Raw genomic sequence first — 22,667 nt, forward strand, 5'->3', positions numbered from 1 at the left:
GAACTATGAACGTCACTTTCATTCGGTATGCTTTAAAGAGAATACTGATAAGCTGCTGTGTGTCCAGAAGCCTGCACCCAAGGAGGCACGGTGTCTGAAATTCAGGTGGGCAGTGGGAAATTTCCCGATTGTAACTATTTCCAACATCTGGGAGCCAAGATTGGACTCAGGGTATGACACGAGACAGAGAACGTGAAAATCATAGAAAGGTGAGTATCCACTACAACGATGGGGGAAACAACAGGTACCCAGTCAGTGCAGGCTTGGTTCCCCAGGAGGTACTGGGTTTCCCAGGAGGTACTGAGGAAGGACCTCTGAACAGGTGAGATGTAGGACACGATGGCTACCCAAGTCATTCTCTTGAAGTACATAGTCTGATGACAACTTTGACACTGGGTAGCTTCCTCTCCTTAATGGATTCAGCGTGCAAGGCCACGTAGACCCCTCTCCTCCAACTTCTTCATGGAACTGGATGGTTGACTGTTTTTTCCATGCATTTACATAGCACTTCTATGCTAAATAAGAAATGGTTCAAAGGGGTGGTCAAAAAACCTGTGAAGTAGAAGAGGAAAATTATCTTTATTTTCCATATTTTAAAATTTAGATTCAGAAAACAATCATAACTTTCTTTTTTTTTAAGTTTTTTTAATGTTTTTATTTATTTTTGAGACAGAGAGAGAGCATGAGCAGGGGAGGGGCAGAGAGAGGGGGAGACACAGAACCGGAAGCGGGCTCCAGGCTCTGAGCTGTCAGCACAGAGCCCGACGCGGGGCTCGAACTCACAGAGTGTGAGATCATGACCTGAGCCAGAGTCGGAAGCTCAACCGACTGAGCCGCCCGGGCGCCCCAATAATCACAACCTTCTTAGAGTCACGACTTAACCAGTGTCAGGCTGAAACCTTATAATTCCTAGTACAGTAAATGATTTCCCCATCATGTCACACCCCCACATCTAAGCCGCCTTCAAACCCAAGCACCTTGTTTTAAGCTAGACATAACCTTAAACAAGGAGTATAATCAGAGCTTTGGGGCAAACAAGCCAAAGAGAGAAGAGGTAAAAGTTTCCAGGAGCCTTTGAGAACTGTAAATTGGAAGAAAGAACGGGAGGAGGAGACTTAACCTCTAGCGACACACACTGTGCTGTCTCCAGTAATCTTTCCAACCACCTTGAGAGGCATAGATTACCATGCCTGCTTTACATAAGAGAACAGATAGGCCCTGCAACGTCAAACAACTCGACCAAAACCACACACTTATATAGGTGAATATTACTAGAAACTTTATGACTCAGTGGCACATTTGGCCCAAATGTGGGCGTACCGTATAAAACATTCCAATTATAAAGTCTTAAGAGAAAACCCCGTCTTTGTGATCATTTCCCGAATGGCCAGCTGCACACCTCTGTTCCTAAGGCTGTACACCATAGGGTTCAACTGTGGGGTGACGATGGTGTAGGTCGCTGTCACTGGTCTGTCTTTGCCTGATGAGTATTTGGCTGAGGGCCGCAGGTAGACAGAGGAGGCACAGCCATGGTGGACGATGACCACAGTGAGGTGGGAGGCACAGGTGGGGAGGGCTTTCCGCTTGCCGTCAGCCGACGGGATCTTCAGGATGGTGTGGACAACGAAGCCGTAAGAGGTGCGGAAGAAGAGCAAGGGTACAACTAGCACCAAGGCGCCACAGATGAAGAAGACCAGCTCATTGGTGTACGTTTCAGCACAGGCAAGTCGGATGACTGGTGAGATGTCGCAAAAGTAGTAGTTGACCTTGTTGGAGCCACAGAGAGGGAGGCTGAAGACCAAAGTTGTTCCCACCAGAGATACTAGGAAGCCACTAACAATACAGATTCCTGCCCGCTGGGCACATACCCTCCAGTTCACAAGAACCGGGTAGCGCAAAGGCTGGCAGATGGCGGCATAGCGGTCATAACCCGTAACTCCCAGAAGCAGGCAGTTGGTGACAGCAAAGCCAAGGAAGAAGAACATCTGGGTGGTACAGCCCACGAAGGAGAGTGTCCTGAGGACAGAGAGCAGGTTGATAAGCATCCTGGGCAGGGTAACAATGGTGTAGAAGACCTCCGAGGTTGAAAGGACACAGAGGAAAAAAGGACATGGGGGTGTGGAGGCTGCGGTCCAGCCGGATGACGGACAAGAGGGTGCGGTTCCCACTCGGGATGATCAAATTAGAGGCCGAGAAAGAGGACAAACAGGACAGGCTGAAATTCGCCAAGTCTGGAGAAACCCAGCAGCAGGAATTCAGTGACCCGGGAGGAATTGGCCACGGAGAGCAGACGCCACAGCCAGTGTAATCAGGTCCAGAGACCCTTGGGACGGAGGAACCAGGGAGACTTACCCTTCATACCGTAGCCAGCACCAGTCTGGGGCGAATGGGAAACAACTGGCAAGAAAGAGCAAAAAAGGATTATAAGTCAACCAAAAATTGTCCTAAATAGATATGCACCCACAGTGCTGTTTTTCTGCCAGGGATTTTGGTAGTGAATCTGGGGACAAGTGTCCACATGAAGGCATAGACATTTGCTCCAATAAAGCCTATCCTACAGCCCCCCGCCCCCCGACTCTGCTCTTGCAGACTTATGTAGTTTCCACTTGAGTTTTTGGTAATCTAATATTCCAAAGAAACTTTCCGCTAGTTATGATTTCAAGTGGTCGCCATTTCATCCATATTACTAATCCATGGATTCCACCAGCAATGGTACCAATGTCTGAGGGTCTACCTCTCACCTGCCTCTAACACATTCCTCAGCTGAGGAAGCAATCTTGCCTGTCTTTGTGTGGTTGGCCTCTGAAGAATACAGTTCCTTTTCATGAGTAGCCTCTTACTCTCTTTCCATGCAGTTATTCATTAAAAGTTAATTTGATTGAGGGGCACCTAGGTGGCTCAGTTGGTTAAGCGGCCTACTTCGTCTCAGGTCGTGGTCTCACAGTTCGCGGGTTCGAGCCCCGCGTCAGGCTCTATGCGGACGGCTTGGAGCCTGGAGCCTGCTTCTGATTCTGTGACTCTGTCTCTCTCTCCTTCAAAAATAAACATTAAAAAAAAATTGTTAAGTTAATTTGGTGTAGAACCACTGTTGCCGTCTCAGAAATAGCTTTATGATTCTTCCACACACTCTTATAGGACAGTAGGGGCTGATTTCGCTAGCAGAAAATATGCAGCTGGAAGAATTTAGTTTTGCTTCAACATTCACTGGCGGCACATTTGGTTGCACATCTTACCCTGCTACACCTAACTTGGAGACTCAACAGACCAACGTTCCCCGGATGTCCCTGAATTCCTGGTAGGGAGGCTTAGATACTTCCCCTGATGCTTCTGATAACTTATTGTCACTGGTGCTAGATTACATACATTTTCATTAAAGTATTCTTGCCCTTTCCCCTCTCTCTCCCAGATCTGGTCCTTCACCTGGATCCTGTATCTCAATAATGAGTTTCAAAATCCTGCTAATCACATCCGCTGTGGATTTGTGAGACGTTGAAACACGTAACTTTTCTCCTCGGCCACATCCAATCTATTTTTGTTCTGCAATACTTCTAGGATCCATTTCTTCCTTTCTTTAGGAACTTACCACCTGTCTGGACTGCTCCAAGAACATGATAAACCGACCCTCTGGATTTTATCTTGTTCCGCTCTAAGCCATCCTCCACTATGGCCCCAGAGTTGTCTTCATACAGGACAAATCCTAACCTCTTACCAAAATTAGATGACCCTCAATTATCTATGAAGTTAGGACAATCATGTTCTGTCTCTCACACTTTTCCCAAATGTCACTTTCCACTCGTAACTGCCACCGTATTCCCCCACATGCACTTCAGCATTGAGGAACTTTGAACAATCAGGTCATTTTTCAATCTACCTTCTAAATCTGGAAATCGTCCGTGCTTTCTGTTTGTGGGGATTGTTTTCTTCTTCTTTTAATTGTATGAAATTCTCAGTTAAAGTAACATGCACACATTGACTTCTCCCTACAACTTCCTAGTCATGCTTTATTATCACTTTGTCTTTGTCTCTTCAGCTATCCCTAGAACCTGATTGTCACCACCGTTATGAGGTCATCTTTGATTTCACAAACTTCAACTTACCAGAGACCAGAACTTGCCTCTCTATGCATACAGCAATGTCTAGTTTACAGCAGGGGCTTGAGAGCTTACTGAAAAAATAAATAGTCGTGATCCCAGGTTTTCTTCTGAATTATTTCAGAATGCCCAGGAGGTTTGATTTCAGGCGTCTTCCAAACTTGTTCCCTTAATATTAATTTAACATATATTATTAACCTTCGGCTTCAACATTTTGGGATGAAAAATGTCTCTGAAGCCATTCTCTAAATGCAGAGACAAAAGAGCCATTAAAAATTGTTGCTTTTTGGTTTATCAAGTGATTTTTCCCATTATCGCAAATGGCTAAACGTTTTGATTTTCATTTAAATAACACTTGGTCTTGAAGATCTTTTCAAATACTAAAATTTCTATCATGGTTTGCTCTTTTGCTTAGACACAGTAGCAAAAATTTGAAACGGGACTAAAATCAGGAGCTTTCACTGGAACAAAGTCCAGTCAAAAGTGAGATGTCATCTCCACTTTTCCAATGTCCTGGCTCCATTCTTTAGTGCTTTCTCTTTTATGGGACCATCCCCAGGAAGATCAGTGACTAGTTAGCCGAAGACGGTTGGGGTTCTGAAAGGAACGAAAGGCCACATTACTGGGTGACCATGCCAAGACCCTCCCCCGTAGCACTCACAAGACATCATCTGCTTTTTCAGAGTCATCCTTGGAATCTATGCCTGAACTGAAATTTGAAAATAAATTCACTATAAAAAAACTTCATTTCTCTTTATCCTGGTTGATGCTGCAGCATACAATATTTGATAAATAAAAGACAGAGCCCTGAGCTTGGAAAGAAGGATGCTATGAATTCAGAGAAGAGCATTGGGAAGATAACGAGTGTGGGGGGTGGGAATAAATACAAGGAAAAAGTGGGTAATTCAATTGTATTCTTAACAAGTGGAAAAGGTGAATTGATTTTTCATTACTTTGTTCAAGGACTTCATCAGTGTGGGTGAAGCCAGTTCCTTGAGCGGGTTAAAAAGACAGCTAATTCTCCATTCTTAATTCCATTTACAGCCTCCTTTTCTAAATTTCCATCACACAGGAATTAACTGACATACTTACAGTTTTCTATATACACTTTTGCGTTTCAAGACTTTATGCTGAGACAGTGGGTGTGCAAGACATAGAAACAAAGAGGGAGGGAAGGAGAGAGAGAGAGAAAGAAGGAAATCTCAGCCTCTAATATTCTCTCACCTTCATCTGTGGCCCTCCCATCATTCATATTTTTTAAAGTCACTGAGCTTCCTCTAATATGTATAGGGAGAGTTTGCTGTTTCTACTATATTTAATATTTAGTATATTTCAAGCTTGTTTCCTGTGTCTTTATCAAAATACTCAACCTGTTATATCCAAACTATTTCATCTTGATTTTGTCTCCAGTAGATTTGAAACCCTCAGGGATAAGGACCATGCCTTATTCCTTCTGTATCCTTGACACTTAACCCAATATTTAAATGAGACATAAGTGCCTGACGAATAAATAAATTGAATAGTCCATTAATGAATTGTTTCCCTGTTGACCTCCACCTTTATCCCCAGTTTCCACTATCCACTTATCCTTTCTGTCATTTGATCACATTTCCTACTACTGATGATGGGGGAAACTCGGTCAAAGATTCATGAGACAATGCCACGATTTAAATATTTACATAGAAGAAATGACTGGCACATCACTGCTCTTTTCAATAAGGAAGTCAAGGTCTCTAAATAAAGATAAAAATTTTACAATCCCTCAAGTCAGAGGGCTCTTTCCCAGTGACATCCTGGTGTCTTCATTCTCAGACACTTCCTTGAAATGTCTATAAAGGTTTCTAGGTGAAATTTGCCAAAACTATCTTCTCTGTCATAATGTGCCAGAGGTCTTCTTCCATTTTCCATAAACTCTCTGGACCAACATGAGAAGACTCTCTACCTGACTCCACAGAAAAATATAACCTTTGCCTCTTCTCTGTGGGTAGTTTAGCTAATGCCTCAATGGGTATCACCGATGGTCTTTTCTTTCTACATTGGCCTCAGTGCCTTGGTGGTAATTAAGATCCTCTCCTCCACGGGGAGCTAATTACCACGTTGTGCCCGATGCTTGTCCATAATTTCCCCCATTAGCAACTATAGTAATACACTATGAGAGTTTGTTGGCCAAAGAGAAGGTCTTTTCTAATACCCCATAGGGATTAGTCAGTTTCCTTCTAGAAATTCTCGGGGGACTTATTGAAAGCTGGAAGTTTTCCGGGAGCCATTTGTTAAAACAAACATCCATGGAATGGCCTTCATGGAGGTTCCTTCTATAATGACTCTAAATTTTCATTCTTAGGTGGAATAAACATGTAAATTTTACATTTTCATTTCTGACATCTGTAAGAGTTGAAGAGAGATACAAATTAAGGACAATATTGGAACGGAAGAGGTAACATAAGTGTTTCAGACACCTGTTAAACATACGTGTTCCTAGAATACGATGTGAACGTGATCAGTATTTGTTCAATAAATAAATAAATTAAATTTGGATTACGGAGAAGAATGTGGTAGTGTCCTGGTGTAGGTAGGTTTTTGTTAAGACGTCTCCTTTGGTAGAACTTCCTCCTAATTTCAGATTGCGTATTTATTCCTTCTGCCATTGAGTCTGAACACTTGGGCTGGAAATAGGGCCCATGCTAGAGACTGACAAAAGTGATTCAGAAAGACTAAAAATACAGAGTTGGGAAATTATGTACAGCACTCACAAACCAAACAAGCAAGAGAGGTATCTCCACATTTGACAATTTAAGGTTCAGGCTGGGAGTATTAAATTAACAACGAAAGAGAGTAATAAAACAAAACAAAAATACTTTTAATGCCAGCAAGTACAATTCACAGTGAAATTGTAATAGATGTGAATTTACGTCCTCTCCAAAAAACACTGATGCAAACTTCATAAGAAACTATACAATATTTACAAGGACACACACTAATAATGGGTAACTTTCATATACCACTCTGCTCAAACAGGTCAGGAAGAAAAATATAGCTAAGAATTTAGAAGGCCTAAGCAGCAAATTAGTGAAGTACATCTGAAGAGCATTTATTGTACTTTATGTTCTAATGAAAAAGTACACATGTTCATTTCAAGGCACATGAAGTGAGTAGGTATATTGGCTGTGTATTAAGCCACAATAAAACCTTGAACGAAGGTCATAAAGTGGTAAGAATACAAACAATATTCCTTAATCCCAGCATAATACACTGTTAATGAAAAACAAAGTTAAAAGGCTCTTCCATCTGAGAATTTAAAAATCTATTAAATAATTATTGGTCAAAAGGGAAATACAAAGCAAAAGGAAATAAGGTCCCATAAATAATACCAACTACATATTGTTTAGTAGAATACATGGGTTAGCTTTAAATGTTTTTTTAACATTTTACTTACTTATTTTCGAGAGAGAGTGAGAGAGACAGAGCACAAGCAGGGGAGGGGCGGGGGTGGGGGTCAGGGGACACAGAATCCAAAGCAGACTTCGGGCTCTGAGCTGTCAGCACAGAGCCCAATGCGGGACTTGAACTCACAGACCACAAGATCATGACCTGAGCTGAAGTCAGATATTTAACTGACTGAGCCACCCAGGCGCCCCTACATGGGTTAAGTTTAAAGCAGTGATAAGAGGAAATTTCACAGCCTAATTATATATAAAAAATAAATCAAAAAATAAAAGTACATAGAAAGGATCAGAAAGTTAGAAATAAAACAATTTACAGGAAAATTCAAAGGAATAATAATACAAATAAAATTTCAAATAACGATATGGGGGAGAAACAACCCTAGAATTCATCCATTTATTCACACATACATTAGCTCTTTGAAAACAATAGACAAAACTTACAAACTACTATATGAACCAGAAAAAAAAATTAAACCCAAATATACATAGTATAAAATGACACAGAAAATAACCATTTCTAAGATATTTTCAAAAGTCAGAACATTTGTTCACAAACTTTATAATTTTCAAATCCTAGCTGAGATGAATAATTTTGTAGAAAACTGAATTCCAGATGTGATCCGCTCAAAATAAAAATGGTCTTAGAGGTCAATTTTCTTACAAGGAATGTTACTATGGCGCTTTCCCTCAGAAAAGACACTCTACCTGTATCTTTCACAGAATTTCAACAAACTTTCAAACATGAGGTGATCTCACCTAACATACAATAGCAATTCAATAAATACTTCTTTAAGAAACAGGGAAAACCCCGTTTTAATCTTCAACTTATGTAATGCTAAAAAAATCTTGTGGATATGTCAGTAAAATGCAAAAAACTAAGTGCTTAGAAACAATATATATCACTGAATGAAAAAATTGGAAACTAAGCTTAAAGATAATGACAGATTCTCAGAGTAGCAAGTAACCAAAACTTTGACTGTAAATTGAAAAATTTCCTTGAAACAAAAGCACGATGGAAAATATTAGAGAACCAACAAATGAAAAATTCCTCAAAAATAATTAAAATGTGAATACAAACTTATTACAAGCTGATGGATAAAGTGACTAGAACTGTAAAGTATGAAATGATTCTAGGCATCCCATTTATAAAATAAAAGTTGCACAAAAGGCATACAATTCACTGAACAGTTCAAATTTAATTTTAATGAAATCGTTTAGTTAATAGGATATGAAGTATGGCCCATTACCCTTCGAAGGGCTGACTTGAACTCCTGATTTCTCAGACTGTAAATCATTGGATTGAACAGCGGAGTCAGGATGGTGTAGGACACAGATATGAGGGTGTCTTGACTTGAGGAGTAGCTGGACTTGGGCCTTAAGTAGATGAAAGAGGCACAACCATAATGAACAGTTACCACGATGAGATGAGAGGCACAGGTGGAGAAAGCCTTGTACCTGCCGGTGGAGGATGGGATCTTCAGAATGGCGGAAATGATACGAATGTAGGAGATCAGGATAAGTAGCAGGGGAATGACCAAGACAAACACACCAATCATGAATATGACCAACTGGCTGAGGCGTGAGTGGTGCGATGCCACCGCGAGGACAGGGGCGATGTCACAAAAGTAGTGACGGAGCTGGTTGGAGGCGCGGAAGGGCAGGTGGAATACCATGGACGTGATAATCTGTGCAATAGTAAAGCCACAGGCACAGGCAGCAGCCACGAGTCCCACACACACCCCGTGTCCCATGAGCTCCGTGTAGCGCAGAGGGTTACAGATGGCCACGTAGCGGTCATACCCCATGGCCGCCAGCAGGAAGGAGTGAGAGCAGCCGAGGAAGAGGAAGGTGAACATCTGGATGGCACAGCCCAGGAAGGAGATGGTCTTCTTCTGGGCCAGGAGGTCAACCAGCATCTTGGGTACGATGACGAAGGTGTAGCAGGTCTCAGAGCAGGAGAGGACGGCGAGGAAGAAGTACATGGGGGCATGAAGGGCTCTGTCTAGCACGATGGTGGAAACGATGATGGCATTGGTGCCCAGAGTGAACAGGTAGAGGGGCAGGAAGGCAACAAAGAGCAGCCGCTGCAGCCCGGCCAGAGAAGAGAAGCCGAGGAAGACGAACTCTGTCACCAGGGTCCCGTTGCCCCGCTCCATGGACAGCACCTGCAGAAAGGAGAGTCATGGACAGAGACAGAGGCCAGGATCTGGGAAATGTATGGGAAGCTCAGCACAAAGTCTGCAGGCAGCAAGAACTTCATTCCTCCCCGGAAAGATCTGCTAAGAAAAGGATTAAGGCGAAATATACAGCCAACCAACTGATGGCCAACTAGGAGGCATTCTCTAAGACTAAGACCATGTTATCTCTCTAGCCAAGGATTAAGGAACTGTTTCCTTTTGCATCTTCCTTAGGGATTATTGTGTTTCTCTTGCCCACTCCAAGCCCAAGGAAACTAGCTCTCCAAAAGGAAAAACTAAGTTTAACTTCAGCCATCTGAACTTGGAATGTGGAATGAAGGAATGAGTGGCATTGGGACACAGCGTACGAACCTCAGTTTATCCAACCATAGGAAGGGAGAGGAAGAATTAGATGATGTCCAGCAAACGTGTGAGGGGAATTGTGTTTGTTGATGACCTACTATATGCTAGGATATGTGGTAAGCACTGCATATATCCATGTCGATTATTCATTACAATTCATTCTTATGGCAGTACCCCAAATAATAAGGAAAGAAACACCTTTAGTGTTATCTCTGGCAGACTAAGCCAGCGATTACGGACATTACTGGAGGCTCCACACTGGACCCCTGAGCCAAGGGGGGAACAGAAGACAGCACTGCTTTAAAGAAGGTCTCCTTTCCTAGGAAGAGAAGAGTCACCAGGGTGGTGAAAAGAGATTCACTACCTTTGTGGCATTTGCAGCTCGCCTCCCTTTTCCCATTTTCCATGCCTCAGAGAAACTCAGAGAAGAGAGTTCTCCCCAAAATGGTGCAGAGCTTGTCACAGAGCATGAAAAAGAATGCAACAATTGGTCTGTTTTCCAGGTTCCCGTGTCCCGTCATAACTCACAGGCTTTATGTCTTTTCTATATTATTGTCAACAAGATTCCTTTTGAATATTTGGCTACTAAACATGGTCTGCAAACTACTAGAAAGGAGCATTTCTAAAGTCATTTTTAGCCCTTATATCAGATCATTTTTTACTGGGTGTATTTCCCAACTTTCTAAGCCTAGTGAGTGAAGAAAGTGTTCTCAGGAAGCAAAATCACCTAGCCTTTACTTAGATTGCATCCAATCTTTATTTATACACCTTTCAGTGTATTTATATACTTTTAGGTTGAGTAATTATTTCCATCTGCCACCAGAATTGTTTGTTTTTGTGTTCTTTTAGCCAAGAGAAAACCTTAGATTCTTAGATTTTAAGGTAAATGATGGGAAATTTCTGAAACTCATTGTATCTATGCCTAGAATTTAGAGATAATACATTTTGTTCTTTCTTACATGATAGAAACTGGTTCTAAACTTCAATAGATATAATCATTCATTCATTTGAAGTTAGTATTAGGATACTCACATATGCTGGTTTTAAATTTCTTTAACAAATAAGAGGAATTTTTAATTCTGCAATTATAAGGATATTTCTGTTAAATAAAATATGAAATATGTATATACCCCGTCTATCCCCACTATATACATATGTATGTAATAGCTGTATGTTTACTATACTAAGAAAAACAAAACAATGAGACAATATCTGTACATGACACCCTCACCAGGACAAATGGATTTCCATCTATTTCAGGACACTGAGGCAAATCTGAATTTGTGCTCATTAGTTATCCTTGTCTTAGCCCCTTTCAAAGATCTTTCTGGATCTTCTTTCACCTAGTCCATGCTGAATTCCCACTATACCCTCACTCCACTCATATGATATATAGAATTCTGGAGGCTTGAATTTCCTTGATTGTGAAAGGGTACCCAATACCAAAATATTCAATACCAAATACCCAGTACCCAATACCAAATAATCTACCTAATTACAAATAACAAGATAATTTTTGGTATCTACCCAACACCAAAATAATATTTTGGGTTATTCGTCACTCAGACCCATGAGAACAGCTGATTTCAGTCAAGTGGACTTTTCTTATATACTATGAATATAACTGCACCATCTAAGTGAGTTGTGTGATCAGTATATATGCCCTTTTTGTGGTGTCTGGGGACCCATAGGCACAGTCCATCTGAGAAAGCAGTGCTCGTCCGCCCAAGAAAACATCAGAGACCACCACAGTGAGTTAGGTCTATACTATAGATGGAAAGATATAAGAGTAGAAAAATTTTAAGAAGGTTTTCCAGCCCAATACCAGCACGCTATAAAATTAAGGTAAAAGATCCTTCCATCTGATGTGAGAAGACCTATATGTTAGGTCTAGCTTTGTGTGACTTTGGGCAAGGCACGTCATTTGGATATTTGGTCTCTTTAAAATTAAAGGGGCTGGAGTAAGCAATCACTGTAATGAACCGTCAGGATGCATGGAAAAGTATTTAAGCAGAAATTCCTTGAACAGTGTCTTGCAGAAGGACTTTTGACTTAAGGTGAGAGTGGAGTACCGACCCCTAAGAGTCCTTTCCACTCAGGGAATCCAAGATTCTCTCAATGGTGATCCCTAAAGTGCCCTTATATTCTAGAACTTATGGATGGAATTCAGGTTATGATTCTAGGATATGACACTCGCACAGCTTATCTTTCTAACTCCTTAGATGCCTCCTTGGGATATTATGTAACCTGGATTTAAATAGTGACTCGACACATGAGGGTACTGGATACCTCAAAAAAGAGGACAATTCTACATAAAGTTTGGACGCAAAACTTTTGAGACATTCAGATATTTATTTTAGGAAAAGCCCCAATCAATAAACTGAGAGAAACTATGGAGGCAGCATCAGATAGTAAAGAAGATTTTATCTTCTTAGATACACATGAAAATCCTGAACTTGCCCTATTAAAAGGAGTCTAAGCATCAGATTTCCAGTATAGCTAACAACAGTCATCCATGAATACACGGCAGAGAGACAAGTGAAGGCTCAGTGTCTGTTTCTTTTAATCCATGAGCCATCCAATCGAAAAGAAAGGAAAAGAAAATCTGGCTAGGAACAAGACTGACCCAGTCTGGTCATTAAGAAAATTCAGAGATGGGCGCCTGGGTGGCGCAGTCGGTTAAGCGTCCGACTTCAGCCAGGTCACGATCTCGCGGTCCGGGAGTTCGAGCCCCGCGTCGGGCTCTGGGCTGACGGCTCGGAGCCTGGAGCCTGTTTCCGATTCTGTGTCTCCCTTTCTCTCTGCCCCTCCCCCGTTCATGCTCTGTCTCTCTCTGTCCCAAAGATAAATAAACGTTGAAAAAAAAAAATAAAAAAAAATAAAAAAAAAAGAAAATTCAGAGAACTTTGTGGAGCATACCGAATCACCCTTGGGACTTTGAGTTAAAAGTAGCCCCTGATTCTCCTTCTCAAGCCTGCCACTTACAGGAGCTGCCATCACTCGATCTCCTTTGTCAGGGGTGGGGTCGATGTTCACAAGCACCGCTCATCACTCAGGCTCATGCACCACAAAGCCCCAGACTACGTCGACATCCCCGCTGTTCAGTAAGTACCTACATTGCCCCCTTCCTTTCAATTCAGACGGAAGGAGCTGTTCGGTGTGTGGGAACCCTTGACAACTAGATCCTAAGCCAAAGATTAGAATCTGAAGAAAGGAAAGCAGAGAGAGTGAACCTGCCCTAAGTAGAAGCTCTTATCTGCATCAGTATAGGAAGCCTCTTTCACCCATCAGGACCCTCGACCTCTCCAGCCAAAGTCACTCTCTGTAGACATTCTGGTGACCAGCAGGCAGTGTGGTTATTAGCAACATGTACTGTGATCGTTGGACTCCTGAGGCTGTATCTACTACTGGAGACGTCGTCTTGGGGTTAATTAGAACATCAAGCCTGTTTGGGAAAACTAACGTCACCAATTTCTTAAAGGTACCCTTTGCCGAGGAACCTGGGGAGAAGGAGCCATGAGCAAAATTAGCCCGTGTCTTCATTGGAAGTTCAGTCCATCTGTGATAGATTGTGAAGGAGAAACCGCCATAATAAAACATGTATTGCAGGGCCATGTGGAAATGTTTCATTGAATTTTTGTCAGGGAAAAGAGTATCTTATGTCGGGAATAACAGTATATAAAGTTGCTTCTCAACTTTAGTGTTTGTAAGAGTCAAAATAGGACTTAATTACAAATTCATCTTCTCGGGTTCTTGCCCATAGATATTCTAATTAGAGACATTGAGATATTCTGCCAAAACCTAAGTTTTTGGCACGTATCTTCAGCGTACTTGAGTTCTATCATTAAATTGTTTGTTGTCTACAAATGTTTTTTTTACTGGAGTGACTAAACGAAGTTGTCACTTTCAACCAAGTGAACCCAAAGTGAGTATAGTTCCAGGCAAACTCCCAGCACGAACTGTGAAGGCAGACTGACCATCAAAGTTCTAAGGTTTACCATGGAAGAATAAAACACTGTTGAGAAACGACGGGTAATATGGAGGCTCACCCTTCCCAGGAGTAAGCCGCCTTAGAAATAAAAAGAGCGTGCTGTGGGAACAGGAAGAAACCAATAATACAGAGACCCAGAGAGGACCGCTCAGAAATTAATGTGTGCATATTTGAAACTCGGGCTTTGACAGAAGTGACCTCTCACGTCAGTAAGAAAACGGTGATTATTTAGTGAATCATACTGGCAAGCAGGCTCCCTCTCTGTACCCCACCACTCAAAGGAGGTGTCCTGGTAGAACAAAGAAGTGGCTTCCTGGAGCCTCACTAGCAGCACCAACCGTGTGACCACCCTGGATGGAGTTGTGAGTCTCCTCCGAACTCGCAAACAACGTACTGTGCCCCTGGGCCAGCAGCCAGCACGTGTGAGTCTGGGAATCCGTGTGAGAGGAGACGGGAAGAGTTCCTTCCTTTGCACCCTGACCGACACCCATAAGGTTGGGCTTTGTAGTTCAGAGCCATGATTTCTCCCAGGAGTGTTACCTGTGCCGGGAAACTCGAGACGGGAAATTGAGACTTGCCCTTGGCCGCTTCAGTCCGCTTTGGTCTACAAACGATCTAGAGGCAGAAAGGGGTTTATTCCTCTAGCTAGGGTAATTGGTCCGATTTCCTTATGCTTGCCACAGAATCGATTTTATTTTTCGGGACGCGTTTCCTCAATCTAAGAACTTAAACTTAGTTTATCTATCTGCAAGTTACAGATAGATGATTTTTGCCGAGTATCCTTTAGCAGAGGAACATAGCTACATATTTCAAAGAATATGTAGATTTTTTGAAAGATACACTCCTCAGTGTTTAGGCTCATCAGTTCCAGAGGTTACCTGTCATTTGTTTCCCCCATGACAGAAACAATAGGTATTTTTTCTCTCTTTAAAACATTTTTAATCTATTTTCACTTTTGATTTGGAAACTTTTTCCAACTTCACAAAAAATTGTACGTATTTAAGATATACAATACGATGCCTTGATATACGTATACATTGTGAAATGGTTATCACAATAAAGCCCCTTAACATATCAGTCACGTCACATAGTTACAACCTGTGTGTGTGGTGAGAACACTTGTGATTAGCATATACAATATATATTTTTTCTTCATATATATATATATATCTGTATATATATACACACACATATGTTTTCTTCACCTATTCATCCATTGATAATATAATTTAGCTGTGGGCTTTTCATCTATGGCCTTTATTATGTCCTAGTAAATTCCTACTCTACCCAATTTGTTAAGAGTTTTAATCATGAATGGATGTTTGTACTTTGTCAAATGCTTTCTCCGCATTTTTGTTTTGATCATGTTTTTTCTCTCCTTTTGTTAGTGTGGTCTATCACACTGATTGGTGCACTTTGAACTTTCTGCATTTCAAGAGTAAGTCTCACTTGATCATAATGTGTAATAATTGTAATGGTCCTTGTATTCAGTTTCCCAGGATTTTGCTGAGGACTTCTGCATCTGTGTTTATCAGAGATACTGGCCCATGATATTTCTGTGCTGTCTTTGCCTTTGGCGTCAGGGTAATATCACCCTCATGAAAAGAGTTTGAAATTGTTCCCTCTTCTCTTTTTTGGAAGAGATTAAAAGGGTTGGTGTTAATTTTTCGTCACACGTTTGGTAGAAAGTACCCGTGATACTATCTGGTCTGGGCTCTTCCTTGCTGGGAAATTTTCGATTACAGATCAATTTCTTTATCTGTAATTGGGCTTGTCAAGCTTTCTGTTTCTTCTTGATACAATTTTGGTGGATTGTATGTTTTTAGGAATTTATCCAATTTGTAGCAGTACGATTGTTCATAATAGCCCCCTATGACCCTTTCTGATTCTCAGGCATACGTTGTACATGTCTCTTCTTTCATTTTTTATTTCATTTATTTGAGTCTTCTGTCTTTTACTTCAATTACTCTGGTGAAAGTTTTGTCAATTTTGTTTTTATTTTTGTTTTCAAAAAGAGTAGACTTGGGTTGGTTGATCATTCTTTTATACTGGCTTTCTAGTATCCTTTTGGTGTGTTTCTTCTCTAATAATTATTATTTCACTCCTGTTAACTTTGGGCTTAGTTTGTTCTCTTTTTTCTTCTTCCTGAAAGTATAGTGTCAGTTTGTTTATTTGAGATCTGTACTTCTTTAGGCATTTATGGCTACAAACTTTCCTCTTAATTCTACTTATGCTGCATCCTGTACACCCTACTATGTTGTATTTTCATTTTTTGTTTGTCTCAAGATATTCTTTAAATGCTCTTTTAAATTTCTCCTTGCCCCAGTGATTATCAAGAGTGTGCTCGTTTAGTTTCCATCTATTTGTGAATTTTCGCATGTTCTTGCTGTCAGTGATTTCTGATTTCATTCCATTGTAGTCAGAAAAGTTACTTGGAATGATGTTGATTCTGAATTTGTTGAGACTCATTTTGTGTCCTAGCATGTGATCTATCCTGGAGGATGTCCTGTGTGCACTTGAAAAGGCAGTGCATTCTTCTGCAATTGGATGGGGAGTTCTGTATATGTCTGTTAGATCCATTTGTTCTATACTGTTGTTCCATTCTTCGGTTTCTTGACCAACTTTCTGTCTGAATGATCCTTTTATGGAAGGTGACACTTTGAAATCTCCTCCTATTATTGGATTGCTATCTGTTTCTCCCTTCAGAGCTGTCAATATTTGTTTTACATATTTAGGTGCTTTGATGTAGGATGCATATATATCCATAATTGTTATAGCTTCCTATTAAATTGGCACTTTTATCATTATGTAACGATAATGATACAATAGGTATTTTTTGTCTCTTGTAGCAGTTTTGACTTCGGTGTATCTCGTCTGATGTGAAGAGAGCCACCCCTGTCCTTTTTCTGTTTACCATTTTCATGGAATATCCTTTTTCCATCCCTCACTTTCAGCCTATACGTGTCCTAAAAAGCTAAAGCGAGTCATTTGCAGGCAAGACATTGTTGGATCTTGTGTTTTTATTTATTCAGTCATTCTGTCTCTTATTTGGAGAATTTACTCCATTGACATTTAAAGTGACTAGTGAAGGACTTACTCTTGTCATTTTGTTCATTGTCTTCTGATTGTTTTGTGGTTTGTTTCTTTCTTCCTTTCTTCCTCGCTCGCTGTCTTCCTTTATGGCTACTGTTTTTTAAGGAACACTACTAGGGCAAGGAAGAGTGTGTCTGGAATCTAGGAGAGAAGATAGGGCATCTTTTATTACTTCATATACAAATTTTGATTGAAACAACCTAAATTAGGCAAAGTCACAATGGCTAGATTGCTTGGAAATATTGAGGTGTTGGCTAAGTTCAAAAGACTGTTCAATAGGTGAAAGAAAAAAATCATAAATAACTATGACAGTCTTGTGATAAATTCCAGAAATGAGGGTTGCAGTAGCTGTGTTTTATTTTCTTGCTTGCCTAATGATGTATATATCTGTATATGTTAACCATACTCCCCCTTTTCTTAATAGACTAGTATATACAAGGTGTGCTGCTGGTGATAAACATCATAATTCAATATTTAAAACAAGGGCATCAGGGAATACTTAACCCGTGGCACCGTGTCTCCTTTTTTTGAAGATGAATGTGGACATACTGTGTGAGGTATATTTGCATCATATTAGCTACTACTGTTTGGAAATGGAAACAGGAAAAGAAGGTTATGTATGAATGTTGAATATCCAAAAGGAAAAATCGGGCTGGTTATATTTTGTTGATACTTCATATCATAGTTATAATTCTAAGGCTCTCTTTACTGTACTCTTCTAGAAGGACAGAAATCCTCAAATTCCTGGAGTCTGTCCAGATTCTTTGTGTCAAGGAGCAAGAATTCCTATACCCTCAAAGGTCCTTCTAACTGGACTAAAGAATTGACATGAGATAGATTAACAGGAGAAAATCAATTAAAATTAATAGGTGTACATATGGAGAATCCCCAAAGACATGGAAATTCCAAAGACAGTTAGGCAAAATGAGGTCTCTAATGTCATTCCCAACTAAGGAGAAGGGGTAGGGGTCTGGGATTTCAGAAAAAAGGAATGCACTTCAGAAGGAAATAAAAAGAGCAGATGTTTGGTAATTACATGTTTGTCCTCCCAGGTAGATGGGTCACTCAGATCAAATTTATCTGTTAATAACCTTTATTTGGGGGAATCACCACCAGTTTAGAGTCTTCTGTGTGGTTAAGGCAGGACAAAAGTTTCTATTGAGCCCACAAGGTCTCAAGTGCCTCCAGCTCAAAATAACTCACATGCCAAAGTGGTACATTCTGGGGGAGTGAAGGGAAGGGGGAGACTGCCCTGAATCCCTTCACTTGCCAGGAGAATTTGAGACATATTTAGAGCTGTAGAGATAATGGAAGAGAAGGAAAGGCAGTGTTTTCTGGGAACATGTTATGCCAGCAGATGGTAGGTACGGGCTTTTGCCCTTGGCATTTGGATTTCCTGAGAATCACTCTCTAGGGCTGCATCAGCCAAAACCATAGGTGGGGCCTCCCTATAATCCTTTTAAATGCTGAAAGTCAAGAACAACCCTCCTGACATTCCTTCTCTTGGCCTTCAACAGATATATATCTCTAAGTCCTCTATCAAATCTTTCATTACTTTAAATACCTCAAGTGGATTTGCTCTCAGAAAACAGCTATGTATGATCTGACATCAATCTTTGCAGTAGATGCGGGAGCTTTATAATATTGTTATAAATGTATACTTTCACTAATTCTCTATGGACAAGTCAATTGCTCCATGACATACATATATATATATATATATATATATATATATATATATACACACACACACACATATATGTGTATATACATATACATATGCATGTACCCATATACATATGCATATATACATATACATATATGTGTGTATATATATATATATATAAAGTGCTTTTTTTAACCTTTCAGTTCTAGTCAAGATGGAAGATAAAAATGTTATTTGCCTCTTTTGACATTCCTTTGATTACATCTTAGTAGGGGTAAAACATTTCACAAAAATTTATCAGGTATTCCTTCAACTTTTGGAATTTTTCTACTTATAACACTTTCTTATTTTTCTTTTGCTTTTGGTCTTTATGGATTTGTAAGACTACGTGGTTCACAAATTACATTTCGACTTTGAATTAAAAGGGTTCCAACTAGTTTTTTTAATTTTTATTAAAATATTTTCTGCCATTGAAAACTAACCTTACAGAGATTCCTTTATATGCCATAAAATGTTTCCAATTTAAATGTACAGTTTGGTGAGTTTTGAAAGACTCACCCAAGCAATAACCACCCCATCAAGATATAAAACATTTCTACAACCCCCAAAAGTTCCTTCCCATCTGTTTATGGTCAATTCCACTCAACCCACGCCTGTAGAAAAACACTAAACTTGTTTTTATTGATATGGTTTGATCTTTTCCATAATTTCATAAAAAATGAAATCAAATAGTATGTTCATTTTTGTGTCTTCTATCTTTCACTGAGCGTAAGGTTTTTGAGACTCACTTATTTTGTTGCATTTATCCGTTCTCTGTTTATTGCTTAACAGCATTCCATTTACAAATACACCACAATTTATTCATTTGTTGAACTGTTGGAGAACATTTGGCTTATTTCCAGTTTGAGGCTAATCAGAGTAAAACTCTTATGAAATGAGTCTCCAATTCATTATGCAGACATATATGTTCATTTATCTTTGGTAAGTATCTACGAGGGGGATGGCTGTGCCAGCTGGTAGAGGTAAATCTAACCATTTATAAAGTGTCAAACTGTTTTGCAGAAAGGCTATATGGTGACTAATTTCTACCAGCAACGCAGGAGGGCTCCAGCACCCTCACATCCTGTCTACTTCTTCTACTGTTCATCTTTTCAACAGCCCACAAGGGTAGTGACATTTCACGGTACCTTGATTATGCATGTACTTGAAGATTAAGTGTGCTGAGCAGTTTTTCATGTGCTTCTGGCTATTTGTAATTTCTTGTGAACCAAGTACGTGTTCAAAGCTTTGACTGAATTTTCATTAATTGGTCTGCCTTTCTATTTTTTCTTCTGTAAGAGATACGTTTGTATTCTGGATAAGAGTCTATTATTAGATATGAATTTTGCAAATATGTTCTCCTACTATGTGGTTTACCTTTTAATTTCATTGATTATGCCTTTGCCATACTAGTCTTAATGAAATGTAATTTGTAGAGGCGCCTGGGTGGCTCAATCGGTTAAGCCTGTGACTTCAGCTCAGGTCATGATCTCACAGTTCGTGAGTTCGAGCCCCGCGTCAGGCTCTGTGCTACTAGCTCAGAGACTGGAGCCTGCTTTGGATTCTGTGTCTCCCTCTCCGTCTCTGCCCCCACCCCCCAGTTTCCTCTCTGTCTCTCTCTCAAAAAATAAATTAAAAAACAATAAAAAATTTTTAAATAATATAAAAAAGAACTATAATTTGCAAGCCATTTTATTTACAGCTTTAAAGTACATAGCTCAGTAGTTGTCCATATAATCAGAGTTTTGCAACCATCAACATTATCTAATTTTGGAATAGCAACATTTTTGATGTAGGTGTAGTTCAATTCATCACTTTTTTTTCCTTTCTGATTCATGTTTTCTATCTTCTGTCGATCTAATTATTTGTCTACTCAAAGTTGCAGAATTTCTGAGTTTTTTTCCCCCAAATTTGCATAGCTTTGATATTTGTAGGTTAAATTGTGTATGACTTTTGGTAAAGGTCAAGGTTTGTATTTTTTAATATGTACATCCAATATTTCCGTCACAGTACATTGAAAAGACTATCTTTTCTTCATTGAAAAACCTTAGCATCTTTGCCGAAAATCAGTTGGGCATATGTGCATGGTGCCATTTCCACAGTTTGCGTCTGTTCCATTGATTCAAGTGTTCAGTCTTATGCCAATATCACATGGTCAGTGTTGCTCAGTAGCTTTTCTTGGTATCTGGGTCCTCTGTTTCTAAATTGTGTTCATCATGTATAATATTTTAAATTTTTTAATTATTTAGTATCTGGAATCCAAAAACAATACAAAACAAACAAACAAACAAAAAGAAACGGAAACAGACTCATACATACAGAGAACAAACTGGAGGCTGCCAGAGGGGAGGGGGTGAGGGAGGGGTGAAATAAGTGAAACGGATTAAGAGATTCAAGCTTCCAGTTATGAAATAAGTAACTCACAAGGATGAAAAGCACAGCATGGGGAAGAGAGTCGGTCCTACTGCAATAACCCTGTAGGGTGACAGGGGGTGACTACACTTGCCCTAAACTGGCCCATCTCTCTGGTATCCTCCCTTCAGAGGACAGATGCTTGACCTCCTCAAGCTTTTCTTACTTTGCTTCAATTTACACTCGTCAGCTCAGCAGGACCGCCGTGCTCTCCTTGGGTTCCTTCGGTAAATGCACATAATATGGTCTCAACCGATGAGCTCATTATTGAGCTAAATGCACTGATGAATGGATACCGATGCTTGCCTAGTAGATGCGCAGAAAGCTGCTCATAATATCGGAGCTGCAGTATGGAAATGAGTGGAAAGAAAGCCTTGCTGGTACAGTCCTTCACCCCTCTCTCTCTCAAATGACCTATGAATTTAAACAATTCTTACCTTTTTTTTAATTTTTGTTTAATATTTATTTATTTTTGAGAGAGGGAGAGGCAGAGTGCAGGCTGGGGAGGGGCAGAGAGAGAGAGGGAGACGCAGAATCCTCAGCAGGCTTCAGGCTTCGAGCAGTCTGCCCAGAGCCTGATGCGGGGCTTGAACTCACAAACCGTGAGATCATGACCTGAGCCAAAGTTGGACACTCAACTGACTGAGCCACCCAGGCCCCCAAAACAATTCTTCCTTTTTTTTATTTTTAAAAAAGTTTTTTTTAACGTTTATTTATTTTTGAGACAGAGAGAGACAGAGCATGAATGGGGGAGGGGCAGAGAGAGGGAGACACAGAATCTGAAACAGGCTCCAGGCTCTGAGCAGTCCGCACAGAGCCCGACGCGGGGCTCGAACTCACAGACTGTGAGATCATGACCTGAGCCGAAGCCGGCCGCTCAACCGACTGAGCCACCCAGGTGCCCCAACAATTCTTCCTTTTAAGTATGTGTGTTCTCCTCCTCAAAATTCAGATTAACACCAACAAGACTCTTATTTGTATTAGCCTGATTTCTTTCTTTCTTTTTTCATGTTTATTTAATTTTGAGAGAGAGTGCAAGCAGGGAGAGGGGGACAGAGAATCTGGAGCCGTCTCTGTGTCGACAGCAGTGAGCCCGTTGTGGGGCTCGAACCCATGAACCACAAAATCATGACCTGAGCCGAAGTCAGACGCTCAATCGACTGAGCCACCCAGGCACCCCTCTCATTTGTATTAACCCATAGCACACATCTATCAATGAGAACCTCCTATTTCTCAGAATTAAAAACTAAAACACGAGAGAGAAATCTATGATTTCTTCCCTCCTTAAATAGCACAAAAATCCTGCGTCCTTCAGAAAGAGATGTGTTGTCAGGGAGAGACGCGGAAGAGGAACGTGAGGAGTTGGAGACCCCAAGCATGAGTAAGGATCCA

At 40.5% G+C, this 22,667-nt stretch overlaps 2 protein-coding genes across 2 annotated transcripts; both read right to left on the minus strand.

The window, feature by feature from the left end:
* Positions 1-1,337: 1,337 nt before the first annotated feature.
* On the minus strand, positions 1,338-2,302 carry LOC101098033 (olfactory receptor 10R2; the record flags this gene model as incomplete). Its single annotated transcript, XM_011291149.1, is given in 3 exon segments — positions 1,338-2,105; positions 2,107-2,184; positions 2,186-2,302. Coding segments are annotated over 3 exon segments (963 nt in total), but the record flags the coding sequence as incomplete, so codon positions are not given.
* A 6,446-nt stretch (positions 2,303-8,748) lies between these two features.
* On the minus strand, positions 8,749-9,808 carry LOC101101439 (olfactory receptor 10K1). Its single transcript, XM_023247829.2, has one exon. The coding sequence runs from the start codon at positions 9,688-9,690 to the stop codon at positions 8,749-8,751; it is 942 nt and encodes a 313-aa protein (XP_023103597.2). The 5' UTR covers positions 9,691-9,808.
* Positions 9,809-22,667: the final 12,859 nt, after the last annotated feature.

This window comes from Felis catus, chromosome F1 (assembly GCF_018350175.1).
Source record: "Felis catus isolate Fca126 chromosome F1, F.catus_Fca126_mat1.0, whole genome shotgun sequence".
Taxonomy (NCBI): Eukaryota; Metazoa; Chordata; class Mammalia; order Carnivora; family Felidae; genus Felis; species Felis catus.

What these genes read in the sequence shown, in the direction of transcription:
- LOC101101439 (XM_023247829.2), bottom strand. Translation starts at nt 9,690, where the DNA reads ATGGAGCGGGGCAACGGGACCCTGGTGACAGAGTTCGTCTTCCTCGGC.